Below are 21,401 nucleotides of genomic sequence, written 5' to 3' on the forward strand. Positions count from 1 at the left end.
AATACAGTCATTCATGTTTTGTTCTGCATTTCCCCTTCTCCTCTGTTGTGCTTAAATGCTGGAAAGGTCGCTCTCACCTGCGACAGTACTCACTGAGGGAGCAGTCTAGGTAGGTTACGAAAAGACCATCAGCTGGAAGACTAAGGAACTCGACTTAGAGCAGCACAGAGTTTAGCCCAGTAGCGGTAGCTTGACTACACCTAGACCAAGGAGGTGAAGAGGTGGTCTTTTGAAACCACTCATGGGTTTTTGATAACTCAGTATTGTGTGACATGTCGTTAATATCCAGAGCTCTGTCCTCCTTCTGGGCCTCTGTCCAATTCATTCCTGCGGCAATGGCGAGATAAATTGTATGACTTGCTGGGTGATAAATGTTACATCCCTGAACTCTTGAGGACTTGTTATGCCCCCATTGGACCCCTAGTAGTAGCATTTTCATTATATCTGACTAGGCCTTGGTTGCCCTGGTCCCCATTAGTACTCACTGTAAATATTTAGGAGCATTGGACTCACTTTATGGAGTCATTTTTGCTATAAAAAAGGCTACAGTTTTGCTTCTACTGCCGGTGAAGGAAAGGGCAGGGCCCATACCTGTTGTCTGAGTAGCGTAGGGTGGGTCTGGGGGCACTGGCGCTCAGGGGGTCATGCAGTCCCCAGATCAAACACTGGACCTCAAACATAAAATATGTGTGTTGCCACTAGAGACACAGCTCACACCCTTTTATTTAAATTTTTATCTTTTTTTTTTTTGAGTGGGGGTGGGGTCACACGTGGCTGCTCAGGGCTTACTCCTGGCTCTGTGCTCAGGAATCGCTCCTCCTGGATTCTGGAGACCATATGTGATACCAGGGATCGAACCCAGGCCAGCCACTACAAGGCACACACCTACCCTCAGTACTTACTGCTCCATTCCCAGCTGTCAGCTCATTTGTAAGGAAGCCAGTGCAGATCAGGTACTTGATCCAGTTTGTTTCCATAGCTCCAAATAAAATCACATTTGTAACGTTTTTTTTCTCCCTTCTTAACTAGTTTACCTCATAAAGTTGACAAATTAGGCAAATCAGATGCAAATGATCCATGTTAATCTTAACCAAAGTGATGCTAGTTGTTGATACTAAGGCCCGGATGAAAGACAAATCCCTGACTAACTTAAATACGCCTGTTGAATGAGTGCAGAGAGTTTGTCTGGAACTCTGGACTGTGGAGGGAAGTCACAGTTAGTCATTCAGCAGTGATGACATCTTCAGAGACGAGCGCACTCACTCTGCAGAACAGCCACGGAGACACACTGGGAACCTGGGCCATGGTTCAGCCCCGGGCCTGTGATGGCGCCCTGACTCATACCCTGGCCTTTGGCGCCCTCCTGCTCCAGCCACCCTCTCTTCTCACTCAGGTGACTGAACTAACGCTGAGTGGACTCATGTCCCAGGGCGCTTAGTCACGAAAGCCAGGTGACTTGTAAGGAGTGTGACTTCATTTTATGGTGTTCTCTGGACGGCATGACTATCTACCCTGCGCAGTGTTACTAATCCTTAGCAAGGTGTACGGTTTGAGGAGATGACTTGGAATCGGTTTTATTTTATCTTCAGGAGTGTGTGTGTGTGTGTGTGTGTGTGTGTGTGTGTGTGTGTGTGTGGTGTGTGTAGCAAGGTAGATTTATTGAAACTTCTTTAGAGAGAGGCAAGGGGAGAGAAAGGTAATCAAGAGAGAGCACGGGCTTCTGCAGGGTGAACACAGGCCAGCAGAGAAACAGGCACGCCAGCGACATACATGTTCAAGGGAGACCACAAACTCGCTTTATTGCTCAAATTATACTTCTATCCTTGAAAAAATTTTAACTTCCAAAGAATTATTTTGGCACATTAGATTGTTTTTTAGAATATTATTTGGTTAAAAACATGTTTCCCAGTGTATTTTGCCTATCCATATAAATGTTTTTTTTTTTTTTACAAAGCTGTTCATGATTGGATTTCAATCATACAGTATTCCAACACCCATCTCTCCACCAGTGTACATTTCCCAGATTTATTTATTTATTTATTTATTAACAAAGTTGGCCTGTCCATATAAATGTATTTCTGATTTCACAATGTGGTTTGAATTAGTATTTAGGTATTTTTGTGAGAAATATTTTGAGTCTCAGATGAGAAGAGAATCTAGGAGTCTGGAGAAAAAGAAGTCTTGAGGGACCTTTGAACTTGATGGTGTTCAACTTTGTGTTTTTTTTTCCTAGTTCTTATCATCCTCCCAGCCCCTTCCTCCAAATTCTAACCGAGGGCTCTTCCTCCCAGGCTCAGCCATCAGAATATATCTAAACTACTATGTAAATTTGAAACAACTTTCTGCATCCATTTAAGGCAGTTAGCCTAGGAATAACTGTGTATATTAGGGAATTAAAAATTGTTTTTGTCTCTGTGATTTTGACCTTATCTTTTGAACTCAGATTTAAATCCAAATTATACCATTTGAACTTCCATCAAAAGCTATTTAACTTGGACATGAGTTAGACAAGTTTTCTTGATCAGTTTTTCATAAGGAAAAGTAAACTCTTTTCTAGGTTACTTGACTTTTCTTTTTTCCGCTCAGAATCAGCTCTTTTGTTGTTTTTGACCACACTGCTTAGGTGCTGCTTAGAAATTACTCCTGGCTCTGTGCTCACAGGTCACTCCTGATGAGACCTAGGGAACCATATGTGGTACTGGGGCTTGACCCTTGGTCAGCTGCATGCAGTGCAAGAATCCTTCCCCTGTGTTCTCCCTCCAGCCTTCAGAATCAACTCTGAATGAGCGATACACCTAAAATGTCTATTTACCATTCTGTGTTTGTTTTTTTTTTTTTGAGAGGGTAAATAGTGGTTTTAGGGGCCAGAGTGCTGGCACAGTGGATAAAGCGTATGCCTTGCACGTGGGTGACTAGGTTGGGTCCCTGGTCCTGTGTATGGTCCTCAAGCCCGCCAGGGGTGATCCCTGAGCTCTGGGTGAGGGGTAAGCCCTGATCACCACTAGGTGTGCCCCCTAAACAAAATAAAAATAGATAAATAAAAATTGTGGTTATATCCTGATTATGTTAATGCTATCTAATAAAAGCCAAATATATAATTTTAAAAATAAGCACACATTGGGGCTGGAGAGATAGCACAGCGGGTAGGGCGTTTGCCTTGCACGCGGTCAACCCGGGTTCAAATCCCAGCATCCCATATGGTCCCCTGAGCACCGCCAGGGGTAATTCCTGAGTGCAGAGCCAGGAGTAACCCCTGTGCATCACCAGGTGTGACCCAAAAAGCAAAAAAAAAAAAAAAAAAAAAGCACACATTAACGAAGTAAAAAGATACAGGTAGTTAAATTCAAAAATATATAATATATTCAATAATGTATAACCCAGTAGGCCGAGGCATTGTTTTGACACGCACTCATATAAAGGTGGTGCATTTCGGGGCCAGGTGGACAGGCCCGCCGGCGGAGCACGTGTCTAGAGTGCTGCAGATCCTGCGTCTCCTCCCGGCTCCTGCCAGGACTCTCTGGAGGGCTCCTTTATTTTTTTTCTCTTTCTAAAAAAATTAAAAATTTTTTTTTCTTTTTGGGTCATACCTGGTGATGCTCACACCTCACTAGTCCTAGCTCAGCACTCAGGAATCACTCCTGGTAGAGCTTTGGGGACCTCAGGGGATGCTGGGAATGAGATACAGTTACAGAGCTTTCATGATTGAGTTTCAGTCATACAATGAATGATTGAACACCCATCACTCCATCAGTGCACATTTTCCACCACCAATGTCCCCAATATCCATCCTGCCACCCCCACCCCAGCCCCCTGCCGCTGTGGCAGATAATTTCCTTCTTATTCTCTCTCTACTTTCGGGCATTATGGTTTGCAATACAGATACTGAGAGGCTATCATATTTGGTCCTTAATCTACTTTCAGCACACACCTCCCATCCTGAGTGATCCCTCCAACCATCATTGATGTAGTGATCCTTTCTCTGTCCAACTGCCTTTTCCCCGAACTCATGAGGCAGGCTTCCAGCCATGGAGCAAAACCTCTACTGTCCTTGGGTGTTAGTCTAACACTATGTTATTTTATTTTCCACAAATGAGTGCAGTCATTCTTTGCCTGTCCTCTCTTTCTGACTCATTTGGCATGATACTCTCCATGTCCATCCACTTATAAGCAAATTTTATGCCTTCATCTTTCCTTACAGTTGCATAGTATTTCATTTTGTAGATATACCATTCTTTTTTCAACCAGTCATCTGTTCTCAAGCACTGGGTTATTTCCAGATTCTGGCTATTGTGAACAGTGCTGCAATGAACATACAGGTGCAGATGTCATTTCTTTTTTCTTTTTCTTTTTTTTTTTTGCTTTCTTGGGTCATACCTGATGATACACAGGGTATACTCCTGGCTCTGCACTCAGGAATTACTCCTGGTGTTGCTCGGGGAACCATATGGGATGCTGGGAATTGAACCTGGGTCGGCTGCATGCAAGGCAAACACCCAATCCGCTGTGCTATTGCTCCAGCCCTGCAGATGTCATTTCTGCTGTGCTTTTTTGCATCCCTGGGATATTCCCAGAAGTGGTATTCCTGGGATATATGGAAGTTCAATTTCTAGTTTTTTGAGGACTGCCCATATTGTTTTCCAGAAGGGCTGGATCAGTCGACATTCCTACCAACAATGAAAGAGAGTCCCTTTTTCCCCACATCCAAGCTAGCACTTGTTATTTTTGGTCTTTTTGATGTGTGCCAGTCTGTGGTGTGAGATGATATCTTGTTGTTTTGATTTGCATCTCCCTGATGATTTGTGATGTAGAGCATTTTTTCATGTGCCTTTTGGCCATTTGTGTTTCTTTTTTGAGGACATTTCTATTCATCTCCCCATTTTATGATGGTGTTGGAGGTCTTTTTCTTGTATAGTTCTACTAACGTCTTATGTATCCTGGATATTAACCCCTTATCTGATGGGTATTGGGTAAATAATTTTTCCAATTCTGTGGGCTCTCTCTGTATTTTGGTCACTGTTTCCTTTGAGGTGCAGAGGCTTCTTAGTTTCGTATAGTCCCTTCCTTTATCTTTGCTTCCACGTGCTTGGTCAGTGGGGTGTCATCCTTGAAGATGCGTTAGCTTCAGTGTCATGGAAGGCTCTGCCTACATTCCCTCCATGTGCCTTATGGATTCAGGTCTGATATTGAGCTCCTTAATCCTCTTTGATCTGACTTTTGTGCTGGCGCTAGACAGGTCTGAGTTCATTTTTTTTGCAAGTAGCTGTCCAGTTTTCCTAGCACTATTTGTGGAAGAGGCTTTCCTTGCTCCACTTCATATTTCTTCCTTCTTTATCAAAAACTAAGTGATCATATATTTGAGAGTCTGTGTCAGAATATTCAACTCTGTTTCATTGGTCTCACCAGGAAGTTTTAATAATGAGTTCAACAGTGATAGCTCGGTAGGGAAATTGAAAACACAAGCAACAATGAAACAAATTGGATTTTATCAAAATAAAACTTTTGTACTTAAATTAGTATCAGCAAAAAATTTAAATGGCAACCCACAGAATGAGAGAGAATCTTTGAAAGTAATATAAGGGAACATGTGTTCAGCTGCCGTAGGGAAATGCAGCTTAGCTTAGAGGTAAGTTACTTACTGTCTTTGTTTGCATATTTTCCAACAGTGGCCCTGCAACAGGAAATGCTGGATGACACACAAACGAAACTGATGAACTTGGTTCACTCGACAGAAGGAAAAGTGGACAAGTATGTGCTGCCTTTTGGCTTCGTATGTTTTATAGAGATGACTCACATCTAGGGTAAACGCAGCTGCCTGCAGATGCTGTGATTAGGATTTCATTCTTTTATTTGGGGCTTGGGCACGCATCCAACTCGTGCTCGGGATGGCTGCTGCCCCTCTGTGCCCAGGGGGTGCTCTCGACATTGCTGGAACCAGCTGGTGCCAGAGATTGAGCCCAGGCCTCCCGCATGCACACAGCCTCCACCATTGAGCCTCCTCTGGCCATGATTAGGCCAGATTAAATACAGTTTTTTCCCCCAGGTTTTTTCCTCAGCATGTCCTAAAATGCCTTATTTATAGGTAGTGATGAGATGTAGGTAGTTTGAATGAGGGTCAGTAGAACACCTTCTCTCTCTCTTTTTTTTTTCAAATAATGTCGGAGTACTGCTATTTGTTCAACCATTGATTAAGCTGATTGAATTAGGCATGAACTCCACATTACATTTTTTATTTTTAATTGAGTCACCATGAGATACAGCTACAAAGCTTTCATGTTTGAGATTCAGCCACAATGATGGAACATCCCTCCACCAGGGCACCTTCTCCACCACCCACATCCCAGTCCTCGCCCTGCCTCTATGGCAATTTCCCCAATACTCTAATTTTAGGCATTATGTTTTGCTCGAAATTTCCCACCACCATTCAAGCCTATCTGCCAGGGGCAGACGCTAGATAATTTATTTTCCATTGCTCATTTTGAATATCATGAGAGAGTGCATGGCCGCGATTGTAAATGTAGATTTCTAGGTTGTAAATGGTTGGATTCCAGAGACATCTCTGTAGGGCACTAATCCATTTGGGGTTTGAGCTGGGAGTCCCTGGGCCAGGGCTGCTGGTGCGCTGAGCTGGGCCCGCTGGTGCGCTGAGCTGGGCCCGGAGGCACACTGGGGAGAATGCCCTCTCTTTCCCCTCACTGGCCGTGGCGGGTGCTGTTGCTACAGCAACTGGCTGTCACACACACACTTGGTCTTAGCTCTGAAACATTCTGGTGTGGTGTCCCCTGGGCACCCCATACTTGCACACACCTGGCTGCAGGTTCTGGCGATCACGTGCCCTTACAGCGCCAGGGACCACGACAGAACTTTGGGCGGCACTGTGAGTCGAACTTGCTGCTTGGCCGGCAGGCGCTTTGTTAGCACCGGTTCCAGCTTGCATTGTTTTTTTAAATACAGCTTTTTTTCCCCCCAGTTCGAGTATTTTCTTGAGCCCATATGCACATTTTAAAACATTACCTGAGCTGCAATACAGCGGTCAGGGCGTTTGCCTTACATGTGGCCCACCCAGGTTTGATCCCCGACATTCCATATTGTCCCTCAAGCACAACCAGGATTAATTTCTGAATGCAGAGCCCAAAGTAAACCCTGAGCATTAGTGGATGTGACCAAAAAAGCCAAATAAATTGGCCTTTATTAAATAAGTGTTTTATTAATTTTTTTTTTTTAATTTGCTTTTTGGGTCACACCTGACACTGCATAGGGGTTACTCCTGGCTCTGCACTCAGGAATCACCCCAGTGGTGCTTGGGGGACCATATGAGATGCTGGGAATCAAAACCTGGGTGGGCCGCGTGCTGCTCAAACGCTCTACCCACTGTGCTGTCGCTCCAGCCCCAAATAAATAAATTTTTATTAAATAAATAAAAAATAAAATATTCCTACAGCATGAAGAGCTTGAAATATAAAGATTTTATTCTTACATTATAAAGGTTTTACTCTTACAAAAGAGTACAGATTTTACTCTTTACATTTCTTTTTTTTTTTTGTGCTGCATGCAAGGCAAACGCCCTACCCGCTGTACTATCTCTCCAGCCCCCACTCTTTACATTTCTTAAATGAACATGTGATGTTCAAATGTATTAGACCTTTCTGAAAGCAAGGTACATATCATGTCATTAATATTTTAAAGAATACAGGTATCACATCATCATTTGATAACCAGAGATAAAATAAAGTAGAGCTATGAAGAACAAGAATCGCATCACCATTTAAGGTGGGGAGGGGGCAAATTGTAGAGACTCCTTAAGGTGGACAACAATGCAGATGGACATTGAAAATTACAAGAGACACCATCTTGGGTTTACTGTATTGAAGAAAATGGGTGGTTGTAATAATAATAGACAGTCAAGTCTCAAGTTATATGGAAATAATTTTTGACAAGTTATTGTTTAGTTGAGTGTGTGCATAGTGTTTATTTTGTGCACTAATGTTGGGATGCTTGGATTAGCTGCAGCAGTTTCTTCCTGCCTTTGTTTTCAGACTCCTCATGCGAAATCTTTTCATCGGACATTTTCATACGCCAAAACACCAGCGCCGTGAAGTATTCAGATTGATGGGAAGCATCTTGGGTATCAAAAAGGAGGAAATGGAGGAGGTAAATAAATGAACACCACATTTGGACCTAAGATGGTGGCACCATAAAATGTTGCTGTCTTCCTAAATGCATTTTCTCAGTAATCAGTTCAGCAGCTTTGGTCAGCTTACGAACCACCTCTTCATGAGGGAGAAAACATTTCAAGACTTGACAACCTTTAATTCTCAGGGTCTTTTTGTTTGTTTTTGCATGACACCTGGCAATGCTCAGGGGTTACTCCTGATTCTGTACTCAGAAATTACTCCTCACAGTTCATGGGGCCGTATGGGACGCTGTGGATGGAACCCGGGTTGGCCGGGTACCAGGCAGGCGCCAGCCTGCTGTACTATCCCTCCAGCCCTGTCAATTTTTTTTTTTTAATATAGGGCCTAGTATGATATTTCCTTGTATTTGTAGCTTGTCTCAGTGGAATATGAACATTTCATTGTGTTTGGATTCTGGATTAGTAATCTGTAAGGAATTTGAACTTGAAAGCATGCCTTGTTCCTCCCTGAAACTGTGAAAAGTGTTCTTCTTTTCTTACATCAATACTAACATGTTTTGGTTTTAAAATACTCTTTCAGTTGCTCAGTGAAGATCAGGGCGGAGTCACCAAGTGGATGAGCGGGTGGCTTGGCGGAGGATCTAAAAGTGTCCCCAACACGCCTCTGAGACCCAGTCAGCAGGCCGTCCTGAACAGCGTAAGAGCCGATTTTCCCCTTGTCGATGCCGATAGTGTGACACTGCGCCACGTTCACTTGCAAAGCGCCACACTTCTGTGTTTGAGGGTCTTTGATACGAGCCCATTCGTTCTGGCGTTGAGAGGTGATACTGGAGCCATTTTGAATCATGGCATATAGGTTTTATTTTATCCTTTTATTTGTATGGTACTTTTGCCTTTAGGAGTATCTCAGTTCATTCTATCTTCGGTCATGGTGTTGTAGGTTCAGATTCCCTTCTGTCTCACTGCCAGAGACAGGGTTTATTAGATGCACGTGTGTGTGTGTGTGTGTGTGTGTGTGTGTGTGTGTGTGTGTGTGTGTGTGTGTGTGTACGTACGTACGTACGTCCAGCACTGCTGGTGACCTGGTACAAGAAGCCAATTCTGATGGAGTCTATGATGATAATCAGTAGACACTACTACAGGCTGATGGCACAGTAGACCAGTTTATTCAGGGTAAGCCGTGACTGTATAGAAGCCAGAGGAATGCAGTACGTGAAGGACGAGGGGATGTGCTAAGGGAAGGCCAGAAGGGAGGTGAATGGTTTCATGGGACGCTGTATACGTGCTTGGGGTCTCTGAGTTCTCAGCAGGAGCAAAGCTTATTATTCCCTGTAACTCTGTCACAGCGAAGGCAGTCACTCCTGCCAGGCTCCGGTGCTGGGGAGTGAGCCCAGTGGCCACGTGCCGGCAGGCACCTTCCCTGCTGGGCCATTTCTCCGGTCCCTGCTTTACTTTCTTTCAAAAATTTATTTTCTCCCACTGTGTTGTTTGTAAAATGGTAAGTTTTTAATCTGGTGAATATTTTGCTGACTGGGTCTTTAAAAGTCTGTGACTGTGACTCAGTTTCTGTAGCATAACTTTTCATATCTGTGTAACAGTTGAAATGATTTAAGTTCTGGGTGGTGACTCGGAGGCTGGAGTTCATGGACCCCGTTAGATTCCCAGCACCTCATGGCCCTGTCCTGACCTGCACCCCCAGTACCTCGCTGGGACCTACCCAATCACTTGGTGTGTCACAAAACCCCAAAATAACATAATTTAAGGTCTTTCTTTGTGGGCGTGAGGGTGGGTTGTGGAGGGCTGAGCTTCCTAGCATTGGTCATGGGGACCAGGGGCCATTTTTTTGCAGTAATGTTTTGCCTGCCCAGGGGTGTAGCCAGCCAGGTTACACCTGCTTCTGTGCCTGGGGGCATCTCCTGGTGGTACTTGAGGGACCATGTAGTGTTGGGGAGAGGACTGTAGTCCCAGCCTGCAAAGTGCCTTCACCCCGTACTGTCTTTCCCATACACTTGTTTGGTAGTGTTTATTTTGGGGCTTGGGTTATAGCCAGTGGTACTTGGAATTTACTGTGCTCAGGGGTCACTTCTGGTGGTGCTCAGGCAACCATATGCAGAGCAGGGATCGAGCCTGGGTTGACCCTGTGCAAGGCAGTTTCCTTATCCCTTGTACTATGTCCCTGGTCCCCTTTGTAGTATCTTAAGTGCCACTGATGGCTAGACACTTAGGTGTCACCTGCCTGCATATGAGTATAGGCTTTACGATAAGTGTTGTCATCTGTGAGTTTCCAAGAGAAAGGGTGGGGGGAACTCGAGCTTCTGGTGGCCGAGAGCCGTTCCCCTGGCTAGCCCACAGTGACAGACAGGCGAAGGACCGGGAGAACGGAGAAACAGGGCCCCAGGCTGCTTGGTAGTTGGTGTATTTCTCTCTCCTCCTCAACATAGTCCGATTTCTCCCTTTACAGCACAGTCATAATCATAGTTTTGGTCGTAGTCCCAGTCGTCAGAGTTCCATCATTCTAGTTTCCCGGTAGCACTGTAGCACTGTTGTCCCATTGTTCATCGATTTGCTCGAGTGGGCACCAGTAGCATCTCCATTATGAGACTTATTGTTACTGTTTTTGGCATATTGGATACGCCACGGGTAGCTTGCCAGGCTCTGCCGTGTGGGTGGGATACTCTCGGTAGCTTGCCGGGCTCTCTGAGAGGGACGGAGGAATCGAGCTCGGGTTGGTCTCATGCAAGGCAAACGCCCTACCTGCTGTGCTATGGCTCCAGTCCAGTTTCCTTGTAGATGTCAAAATCCTCCCCTAGCCCAGTCTTTCTCATAGTCCTCGACTTCTGCTACTCTGTAACCCCTTATGGCATAGTTTACAGCAGTCATGGAGGGTGGCTACACATAGGTGGGGCTGAACATTGGAGAAGTTTAGGTGGGGCTGAACAACAGAAATAAAGTCACTCTTTCAAGGGGAAGTTCTAGGAGATTAACTCAAGGACAAAATCTCATCTGAGGGTTCAGCACTCTAGATTATTAGGAGATCCGCTCATGGGCAAGATTCCACCCAGGGTGTATTGCTTTCTCCTTTCCTCAGCTAGTCATCCATTTAAACAATCGTAATATATTTACTTCTTATAATATTTCTAGTTATTTTGTAAGAACATAGTAAGAGATATATTAAGCTTAAAGGCTGGCTCTTCCTGGGGACATCTCGCCATATGTTCCAAACCACAGTCCTCAGGCCAGGTTAGTCTTTCCTAAGCAGGGTCCTGATTCAGTTACTTCATTTTGGGTCATGACAGAGTTTGTTCCATGACTGTGCTCTTAACTTATTTATACTTATGCTGCTGAGCTTGTCCCCTTTGGATGCCAGGTTAGCTTACAGCTTGCCCTGGGTCCATCCAGTCCCTTTGTGGGGGGGGGGGTGTTAGGAAGTAAGGGCAACTGAGGTTTAAGTTAGGTAAATATGAGGGATGCCCAGGAGTAAATATTATTTGGAGTCAATTAACTCCCATGTTACAGAGCATAGTATCAACTGTCTTCCTGTGTCTATACTAAAAGGACATTGCTGGGGCTGGAGCGATAGCAGAGCGGGGAGGGCGTTTGCCTTGCACGTGGCTGACCCAGGTTCAATTCCCAACATCCTATAGGCTCCCCCGACCACCACCAGGAGTAATTCCTGAGTGCAGAGTCAGGAGTAACCCCTGTGCATCGCCAGGTGTGACCCAAAAAGCAAAAAAAAACCAAAAAAAGCCAAAAAAAAAACTCCCCAAAAAAGACATTGCTAAACCATGCAAGTGACATAAAGGAAAGAGGAAAGCAATATAGGATTATTAGTTCCTGATGGAATTGGGTGTGTCTCAAGGGCACTGTTGTGGGAGTAGCTCAGTAAACCTAAGCTCCCTGCAGGAGGAGCAAGGACAACCCAGTGTTATGCAACAGTCATCAAATATTATTGATTCAGTTATTAATGTTTTTGCAATCTATGCCTTTGTCCCAAAGTGCCAGTTATCTTTTATTATAAGCTTGTTTACAAAAGAATCATTCCAGTGGCATGGTTAGTTTTTATTTAATTGATTTAGTGATTTATTTTTTGATTTGGGGGCCATACCCATCTGTGCTCAGGGCTTACTCCTGGCTCTGCACTCAGGGGTCACTCCTGGGGGCTTGGGGACCATCTTGGTGCTGGAGAGCAAATCTGGGTCGGCTGCGTGCAAGGCAATTGCCCTCTGCACTGTGCTCCAGCCCGATTGATTTTAATATTTTAATATTAGAATTGCTGGTATATTTTATTAGTGATATGACTATGATTTTAATTTCTGCCTAATAAAACCAACTTCTTTTCTTCTTAGTCCTTTTCAGAACTTTTTGTTAAATTTCTTGAGACAGAATCGCATCCCACCATTCCACCACCAAAGCTTTCTGTTCGTGACCTGAAACTTCTGGATTCCCCAGGACGGAGTAAGATGGATGCCAACTTTTCAGAAAGTTTTAAAGGTAAAGTTTACTTGTTCATTTTTTCTACAAGTGAAACAAGTGAGTATTTGATGACTGTGCTTAGCAGTGCTGTCAGCTTCACCCTTGTGCTTTGGAGGAATGTGTACAGAATCGTGAGCTGTAAGAGGCAGGTTCACATGGTCATCATTCTCAGATGTAAAAATCTCTATTCCAGTTTTTGGAACATCCTGACGTTTGAGAATCCATTAGAGCAGAGTTGAACCCCGCCCCCTCTCCCCTGCCTGGTCCCCCTCTTCTTTCTTCTCTTTCCACTTTCGTGCTCTGTTGCCTTCTTTTATTAAAAATGTTGTTGATTTGTTTCTGGGTCGCGCCCTGCGGTGCTCAGGGCCCACTGCTGGCTCTGCACTGGGCATCCCCTCAGCGCCCAGGGGACACGTGAGCGCTGGGAACTGAGCCCACGTCTGCCCCATGCAAGGCTAGCGCCCTGTCCGCTGTGGCATTGTTCTGCCTTAGCCAGTCCTGTGCCAGCTTTTGGTTTGGCGTCAGTGGTTGGATCTGCAGCCCAGTAGCGGTCAGGGGTGGCGAGGATTTGCAGGGGACAGCGAAGCTCAGTCTGAACCCTGAGAATTCAGGAGTCGGCCGAGGGTCTGTGCCGACTCAGTCACACCCCCTGCAGCTCTCCCGGCGCTCTGGAAGCATCTGCAGGAGAAGCCAGAGAGAGGACAGCAGGCATCCGGCCTGGGTGCGTCCGGCATCACTGCGCCCTGCCAGGAATGAGAGCCTCGAGGAACCCCTAAGCATTGCTGCGGGTGCCCCCCAGCCCCCCAAAAAACTAGTAAGAATTTTCAGGTGTCTGTAGCAAAGGTGGCTGGGGACCTGCCAGGGCCGCCTGAGAGCATGAGTGGTCACCACGCTTTGTTGCTGGGGCCCCTTCGTGCCAGTCTCCCTCTGCTGAAGGGCACCCACAGGCCTTGTGAGGGACTTACCCAGCCGTGGGCTTGGGAAGCTGCGTTCCCTGAAGCAGGACCTTGAGGCAACACCTTGATGGTGTTGATGCAGTCCAGCTGGGGGTGCTGGCAGGGACTCCAGGCCCCCACGGCGGCTGGGAGGTGCCCTGTCCTGCTGCCAGCCCGAGAGGTCAGATCACCTCCAGATCCCCAGGGCTCAGTCTCCCAGGCTGGGCCCACTCCAGGCGCCGCCACAGCTACGGATCTGAGTCCCTCCGAGCCCCTTCTGTGATGGAGGTGCTGTCCACCCCCATGGCCACCTGTGCCTTGGGCCAGCTCTCAGCCCCAGAGGACCATCAAGGATCCGAAGGGTGCATTTGGGAGAGACGCCGTAGGCCGAGCACTGAGAAAGGAGCAGGGCTCCCACACCTCTCCGGCCCTGTGCTCCCCTGCTTGCTAGCTCACTGGCCATAAGAGCAGCTGCACGCTCCTGGAACTCTGAAATTTTAGATCATTAGGTTCTGGAGAGATCTCTTCAGCAAGCTGCTCGGTCCCGAGATTCTTTTGGGCATCTCTGGATCCTGGCCGTTGAGGAGCCTAAATAGTAGCCGGAGGCAGTTCTTGGGCATCATCTCAGGGGCCCGTCGGGGCAGGGCTGGGGGGGGCGGGGAGAGGGGCCAGCGCCTCCCCTGCCCCGTGAGGCCTGGCGTTTGCCGTTACTGCTCCCACCTACCTGGGCTTCTCATGGGTCCTGGATGGTGGCGGCCGCCGGGGTTCCTGGGGGAGGCGGAGGGACAGCACCTGCCTTGGTCTGGAGTCGCCGGGCAGGTGGCCTGGTGCAGCGTCAGGAGGCTTCTCCGCAGCGAGCTGCTCGGCTCCAAGACTCTTGTGTGTCTTGGGGAAAAGGTTTTATAGTGAACTTTTTATCAGTTACTTATCTGGTATTTAAATAGAAACTGTGGATGATTGTGTCCATGTTCTCTGTCTTCTGTCTCCTGGCCCTTCCTCATTGGTCTGCCTTCTTTATTCATGAATCCTATATTACCAGGTCAGCACACAGCAGCACATACCTTAGACTTACTGGGGTGTCAAATCTGGGACCTAAGTAGCACATTTACAGTAGCTTCCACAGAGAAGGCTTTACACTGCTGCAGTGAACATTACCTTTCAATACCCAGTTTGGTGTTTGCATCTGATAACTGGGGTCTTTGAATAATTAAAGAGAGTGCCCAGCACTGTCCAGCGCCCTGAATGACGGGGGGGAGTTTGCAGCTGGCAGTGATGGCAGGGGAGCTGGTCACTCAGGTCCATGTTCACAAACAACATCGGGGGACTTGGGACAGGCAGGCGGGGCCCACGGCGGGTCTCTGCCCACAGACCGGTGCTCTCGGGCCCTGCAGTGCTCAGGACACCCCGACGGTGCTGGGGACCCCCAGGGTCGCACCAGCAGCGCTCATGAGACCAAACGGGTCCAGGAATCACCCCGCGAGGCTGCGCGCCGGCCAGTGTGCTGTGCCCCGGCCCCGAGACCGCACGGTCAGTCGTCCCAGTCGGGCCCTCTCTTTCGGGTGGGCGACTGAGCCCTTGTGTTTCCTCCCTCAGAGGCGGCAGGACCCAGGGCTGGCAGCAGGACAGAAGGCGGTTCCTTCCTGGTCCCCCGCTCCTCGGCCGTGCCTCTTCTCAACCCAGCTGGACTTGGCCCCGGCACGCCCGGGCACCTGCTCTTGAAGCCCATCTCGGACGTGCTGCCCACGTTCACGCCGCTGCCCGTGTCGGCAGACAACAGTGCTGGAGTTGTACTCAAGGACCTCCTCAAACAGTGACCCCCCGCCGCCGAGCACGGCCCACGCAGCACTTTATGAAACTCCGTCACAAAGCGGCCTTCTGAGACAGCCAAGGGTTTGACACTGTAGCTCTTCAGATGGAATAAAGGTGATTCCCGTGTCTGTTGGGATGGCAGGTCCGGGTGCTGGAGAGCTGGGTTACCTGCTTTGGCCCCTTCTCTCATCTGACCAAATTCTAGCTAGAAGCTTTTTATGCTTTTTGTACAAAAACAGGCGAAAGACACACATCCCTGCTGCTCCGTATCTGCCCTTTCTGTCTTTCTTTGGTTCCCGAGTTCCTAGCCAGGCTTCCACGGACGCGTTTCACACAAAGGAGGACGCGGTGGTGGCGGCACCTGCAACACACAGGTGCATTTGTGTATGCTGGGGCGTTTATTCTCATCGTTGCTGGGGACAGGCCAGGGACAGGTCTGTCACTGGATGTCACAGGCGTCCCAGGGAGGAGGCGCGTGCTTGGGTCTGTGCAGGACGATGCCACAGGGAGGTCCGTGTGCCCGCACAGTCCAGGCCGCACCCAGGCCACTGCTTGCCAGCGCCAGGCTTCCCTTGGGCAGCCACTGGCCGCAGGCCCTTGAAAGGCGGCGTCTCTCAAGGGCATTTGGGAAGTGGAATCCGCTGTCCAGAACCTTAGAGACGGACTCTCCCCTTGGCCTTGTCCGGATCATTTGTTCCTTTTTCTCACGGGGTCTGAACTGTAGGTAGGATTTCTTTTTTTTTTTTTTTTAAAGCATTAACATACCTTTTTCAGGGTACCTTGAAACTGTTTCCCAGCCACAGACACAGTTCCCAGCTGGAAAGGGTCAGGGCGGCTGCTGTGGTCAGACCATCAGCAGTGTCCTGGGCGGGACCCGCTGCTCTAGTGGCGCCCTCCGCCGGGACCCCCACCCTCCCACCATCCCCCCCGGAGGCGGGGACGTCCCCTCAGCGCCAGCCCCTAGTTTCTGGACTCCAGAAGTGAGGGAGCATTTGGGTCATTTTCGTCAGCTCGTCCTACGAAGTGCTGACTTGGAACCGAACTATGTCAGGTTGTTGGTTTTGTGTTGGTCGCCGAAGCTGTACATGTAAAGACGTTTCTGGCGAACGTTGTGAATTTCAGTATGCCTTTAAAATAAAACACCTGGATAGTTACCAAGGTAAAAGTGACACTAAATCCAACTGTGTAAATACCAGCACTAACTCGGGTTGTTTGTAAATTTTGCTGTGATTAATGTATAGTTTCTACTGTATCAGAAAACAAGCTGTGTCTGTGTGATGGGTAGAACATGTTTTTCTGAACAGTTTGGTAACCGAGTCATTGCTGCTGCATCTCCTTAGCTAGTTTCTTTCTTTCTTTCTTTTTTACTAATTTATTCCTGTTCCCGTGCTTTATTTCTTCCCTTAGAGGCAGTTGTCTCTGAGTTCTATATTAGAACAGTCAGCCGCCTCCTGTCCTTCTCACCTATTATTATTTTTCTGTGAAATGATTACTCATAAGTTTTTATATGATCCCTTCAAAGATACTTTTATCGATCCTCTAAATTATTTGCTGCCTGCCATTGAAGTTTCATTTCAGTGTGGAGCATCTGAAATAAAAGTTTCTAAGTTACAAACCTAAGCCACAATCAGTTCTTCATTGAGAAACAGACCGTGCATCCTTCCGATTCTCTTCCCCTTAAAGGAGAGGCCTGGTGGGTACATAAGTCGCAGGTGCTGCTTTTTGAACTGCCTTTTGGGTAGCTAGAGTGTCGCCCCCCCCCTCTTCCCACCTCCCCTCACGCAGTGGTCGGGGGAGGGGATCCCTGCCTGAGCTTCCCTGGCTGCGTTACAAACGTGGCCTCCCCTGACAGCCATCGGCCCTGTGTTTCTGTTGCCCTGTCCTGGGAGCTACAGTGGCCGGGCTGCACCTCAGTGTGTGACTGAGCCGAAGCAGGCCCCTGGGGGTCTTCACAGCCGACAAGTGACTCAGTACATTTGCTGTAGAGTTTCAGCTACTTACTGTCTGTTTCTCCCTGAACTTACCCAAATTTGTGGTTGAAACTGCTACAGTTTCCCACAATATTCCAAACAGCCTCAGCCTTTCTACTGTGGGAAATCCAGCCAGTCAATAACTTGGTTTTGGTATCATCTCACACCCTGTAGTCTTATTTTTTTTTTTTTTTGCTTTTTGGGTCACACCTGGCGATGTTCAGGGGTTACTCCTGGCTTTGCACTCAGGAATTACTCCTGGCGGTGCTCAGGAGACCCTATGGGATGCTGGGAATCGAACCCAGGTCCGTCATGCACAAGGCAAATGCCCTACCCACTGTGCTATCGCCCCAGTCCCCCTTGTGGTCTTTTGACTTTGAGTTCCTGTCATTAGTTTAAAGGAGGCAAAGTAAAACCGAGCACGGGTGTGAGTAGTAAAAGAAATGACCTTCTTAAAACCAGCCAATTAAAATTTTGAATATCTCCCCAAACACAACCTTCAGTTAATTTTTATCTTTGGGTGTTTTGTTGAAAAGTAAGGCCAAGACCCAATAATCAATGCCCATGGCACGGGTTGCTGGGACACAGTCTTCAGGAGGGAGTGATAACAATTACTGAAAAGGCGCTATTGGTGTCAAACTTAAAGCTTTCGAGTTTGCATTTAAAGCTACTGTTTTTCATATATCAGTATTGAAAACATCTTCCATGAAAAACTTACCCTTAATTTTACAAATACAAAATATAATTGATGCTCATTTTATATATTCCTATGGAAAAATAACGGTACTTTTACTGTCCTGACATTTGTGACTCCTTGCCAGCCTCTACCTTTTAATTTATAAAAGGTTCCTCTAGTTAAATGTCACTGAATTGCCGTTTGATTTTGGGGAAATATGGACATGTGGGTCATTTACAGCCCAGACTTCACACTGGTTTGTGTTTCTTAGAGCTCAAGTTCATGCATTACTGAATTTCTCAGGAGCACTGCAAGGCAAAAATTACAAATCTCTATTCCAATGAAAAAATAACATATGTAGGTTGGCAATGTGGTCATCTACAATAAAAAAATATTTTAACAAACTGCTGCTGCCTTTTTCTTCAGAAGGGGGAGAGCCGACTTTTGCATGTTGAAGACCCGGCACGGCAGCGAGGGTCTCGGCTCTGCCCGGGATGTCCGCTCTTCCTGGGAGCCCCTCCGAGCCCGGGGAGCCACATGCGAGCAGTCGCACAGGTGCCCAAGACCGTGGGAGAGAAGAGCCGAGGGGTTCAGCAGCCTTCGTTCTTTTCAGAGGTGCTTCTTCTCGAGATAATCAGTTCTGCCTTTGGCCTTCATGGGCTGTAAGAGTCAACATTCACTCACAGCGTGTTAAACTTCCGCTTACGGAAATGCTTCCTAAGGCAGTAGTTCTGCGCAGATGCTAGGGGCTGTGTCTGTCACCGCCAGAAAGTGGGGGAGACTGTCAGGGGGGGTTGAGTGAAGCCAGGCGCAGTGTCAAAGGTCAGGAACCCAAAGTATGGTGTGCCTGCAGCTCTGGTCTACGGTTTAAGAAGAATCCTGCGGATTTAGGGACCACGAGTTGTTGGTTTAACTGGAGCTGCCCGCCCCTGGGTGTCCTACACCATCAAGATCCACCTGTGACACTTGTAGTTTGGGAATAATTAATCCCTGAGGGTCCCCGTTGGGTTGGGCTCCTTGGCCCCTCCAAGGGACTGCTTTGTCACTCACGAGGACACTGGAGCCCTTTGAAGAAGGGATTAAGCTACTCTTTCTTGAGGTGAAATCCTGAGTCCTAAAGTTCCGATGTTCCAAAGTCTCAGGAATTTAATGAAATTTTTTCAAATTTTTCTATTACAAAGAGAAAGGATCCTTCCCCGGATTCATTCTGTCAATGATAAGACACAATTTGCCAGATTCCTGTAGCTCAAGAATCTGCTCATCCTCTATATTCCATTCAATCCCATATGGAAAATCTCAACCTCCCGAGATTGAAGCAATTAGTGTTTTCATGAGCACCTGCATATTTACGATTATGACCTGTACTTTGGGTATGTGTCTTTTCTTCCACAGAATTTCTGAATACGAGTCATTAGAACAATTCTAGAAATGGCAAGAAGCTTTAGAGGGCCGGAGGATAGCACAGCGAGTAGGGCGTCTGCCTTGCACGTGGTCGACCCGGGTTCGATCCCCGGCATCCCATATGGTCCCCCAAGCACTGCCAGGAGTAATTCCTGAGTGCAAAGCCAGGAGTAACCCCTGAGCATCGCTGGGTGTGACCCAAAAAAAAAAAAAGAAGCTTTAGAAAGCGCCCACTGAAAGGTGAGGCATGTTACCGTGGGCAGGGCACCTGCCTGGCACTCGGCAAGTCATGAGCACAGCCGAGGGGAGGCGGAGCCCAGGCGCCCTTCCCAGACAAGGGGAGCAGTCAGGGGTGGGGAGAAGCGCCCTGAAGTCACTGGGGAGGGCGTCCCTGGAGGATGGCGGACGCAGGCCCAGATCTGAGAAGTCTCGGTGTGGGGAAGGCGGGGAGGCGGAGGCTGGCAGGAGAGAACTTCGGAGAAGTCTGATAGGGTCCAGGAGTGTGGAATCTCGGCCCCCGGGGACACCCTAGTTAGGGGCCCATGTGGCCTACAGGCCAGGGCTGTTACTCTAGTGTATGTGGATGGTACTGTGAGCGTTATGCCTAGCCTTCGAGCTTTGGCCCTGGCCCCAGCTCGCTTTTTATCTGATGGTTTGGGATCCAGTCTGGATAAGAGAAGTAAAGCTTCCTGAGAAAAGAAAAAGAGAGATGGTGATGGAAGGACCCAGGGGATTCTGGTGCGTTCCTTCCTGGACCAAGGGCAGGGTCTGCTGTGTGAGCAGAGGGTGGGAGAAAGCGAGGTTGGAAGACGGGATGGAAGTGGTGGCCCTAACCAGGGGCCAGCGGGGAGGTGTCTGCCCCTTGTGCTCTGTGTGGCCCTGCCCTCTTCGGGTCTGAGTCTTGTGCAGAATGGCCATGAAGCCTGGAAGGTTCGGTGAGGTGGTCAGCTGCTCCTCCATGGAAGCCAGAGTCTGCGGGTGCAGGGAGAACTCGTCCTGCAGTGCCGGGCTGCCCTGCATGCCGACGTCGACAATGCCGGGGCAGGGTGGGGAGTGGGGTGGGGAAGAGCACTTGGGGAAGAGAATCCCGATTTTGCAACCAAAAAAGAATGCTTAGAAATGGAAGTGATGATTTCGTTTATTGTTTGGCTTGGGGGCCACACCTGGAGATGCTCAGGGGTGACTCCTGGCTCTGCACTCAGGAATCACGCCTGGTGGTGCTCTGGGTACCATATGGGATGCCGGGGGTGGAACCCTGGTCTCCTTGCATGAGGCAAGTATCCTACCTGCGGTGCTATCCCTCCAGCCCTGCAAGTGATGATTTCCATATACAAGATGAGGTCACCATCCAGTACACAGAACTCGTTCATTCCCAACAAACAATATTAAGCCTAGAAGGTTCTAGGGCATTTTAGTTGGTTTGGTGGTGGTGGTGGTTGGGGAAACCTCCCCCGGAGGTGCTCATGTAGAACTGGAATAGAATCTGGGCTCCTGCGTGCAAACCGTGCCTTGCAGCCCTGGCACAATCTCACTAGAAGGTTCTGAAGCGTGCCCCGCCCGCACCTAAACTCATTTTGGATTTTCTTTTTTCTTTTTGGGTCACACCCAGCGATGCTCAGGGGTTACTCCTGGCTTTGCACTCAGGAATTACTCCTGGCGGTGCTTGGGGGACCATATGGGATGCCGGGGATCGAACCCGGGTCGGCCGCGTGCAAGGCAAACGCCCTACCCGCTGTGCTATCGCTCCGGCCCCTCATTTTGGATTTTTATAATGGAACTGTTCAGCATGTTCTAGAGAGCTACACCTTGGGAAGCGGGAGGGCGGGGTGATTTGGGGCTACCCTCGTGATACTCGGCAGCTGCTCCTGGCTCGAGTGATGCCAGGGATTGAACCCAGGCCCCCGGCATGCGAAGCCTGTGGTCAGTCAGTTTAAGTGGCTCGCTGTCCCAGAAGTCTAGACTTTCTTCTTTTTAATGCCTTATACATGTTACGTGCCAAAATATTT

At 48.1% G+C, this 21,401-nt stretch overlaps 1 protein-coding gene across 1 annotated transcript in view; it reads left to right on the top strand.

Annotated features, from left to right (window-relative positions):
* TRIP11 (thyroid hormone receptor interactor 11) overlaps positions 1 to 16,968 on the top strand; it is a 72,416-nt gene extending 55,448 nt beyond the window's left edge. Inside the window, exons 17-21 of the mRNA XM_055130355.1 lie at positions 5,664 to 5,745; positions 8,034 to 8,148; positions 8,712 to 8,828; positions 12,478 to 12,622; positions 15,133 to 16,968. Coding sequence (XP_054986330.1) covers positions 5,664 to 5,745; positions 8,034 to 8,148; positions 8,712 to 8,828; positions 12,478 to 12,622; positions 15,133 to 15,353 — 680 coding nt within the window. The 3' untranslated portion in view covers positions 15,354 to 16,968. The remainder of the gene's footprint in view (positions 1 to 5,663; positions 5,746 to 8,033; positions 8,149 to 8,711; positions 8,829 to 12,477; positions 12,623 to 15,132) is intronic.
* The last annotated feature ends 4,433 nt before the right edge of the window (positions 16,969 to 21,401 follow it).

The sequence above is a fragment of the Sorex araneus genome, chromosome 3, assembly GCF_027595985.1.
Source record: "Sorex araneus isolate mSorAra2 chromosome 3, mSorAra2.pri, whole genome shotgun sequence".
In the NCBI taxonomy this organism is placed as follows: domain Eukaryota; kingdom Metazoa; phylum Chordata; class Mammalia; order Eulipotyphla; family Soricidae; genus Sorex; species Sorex araneus.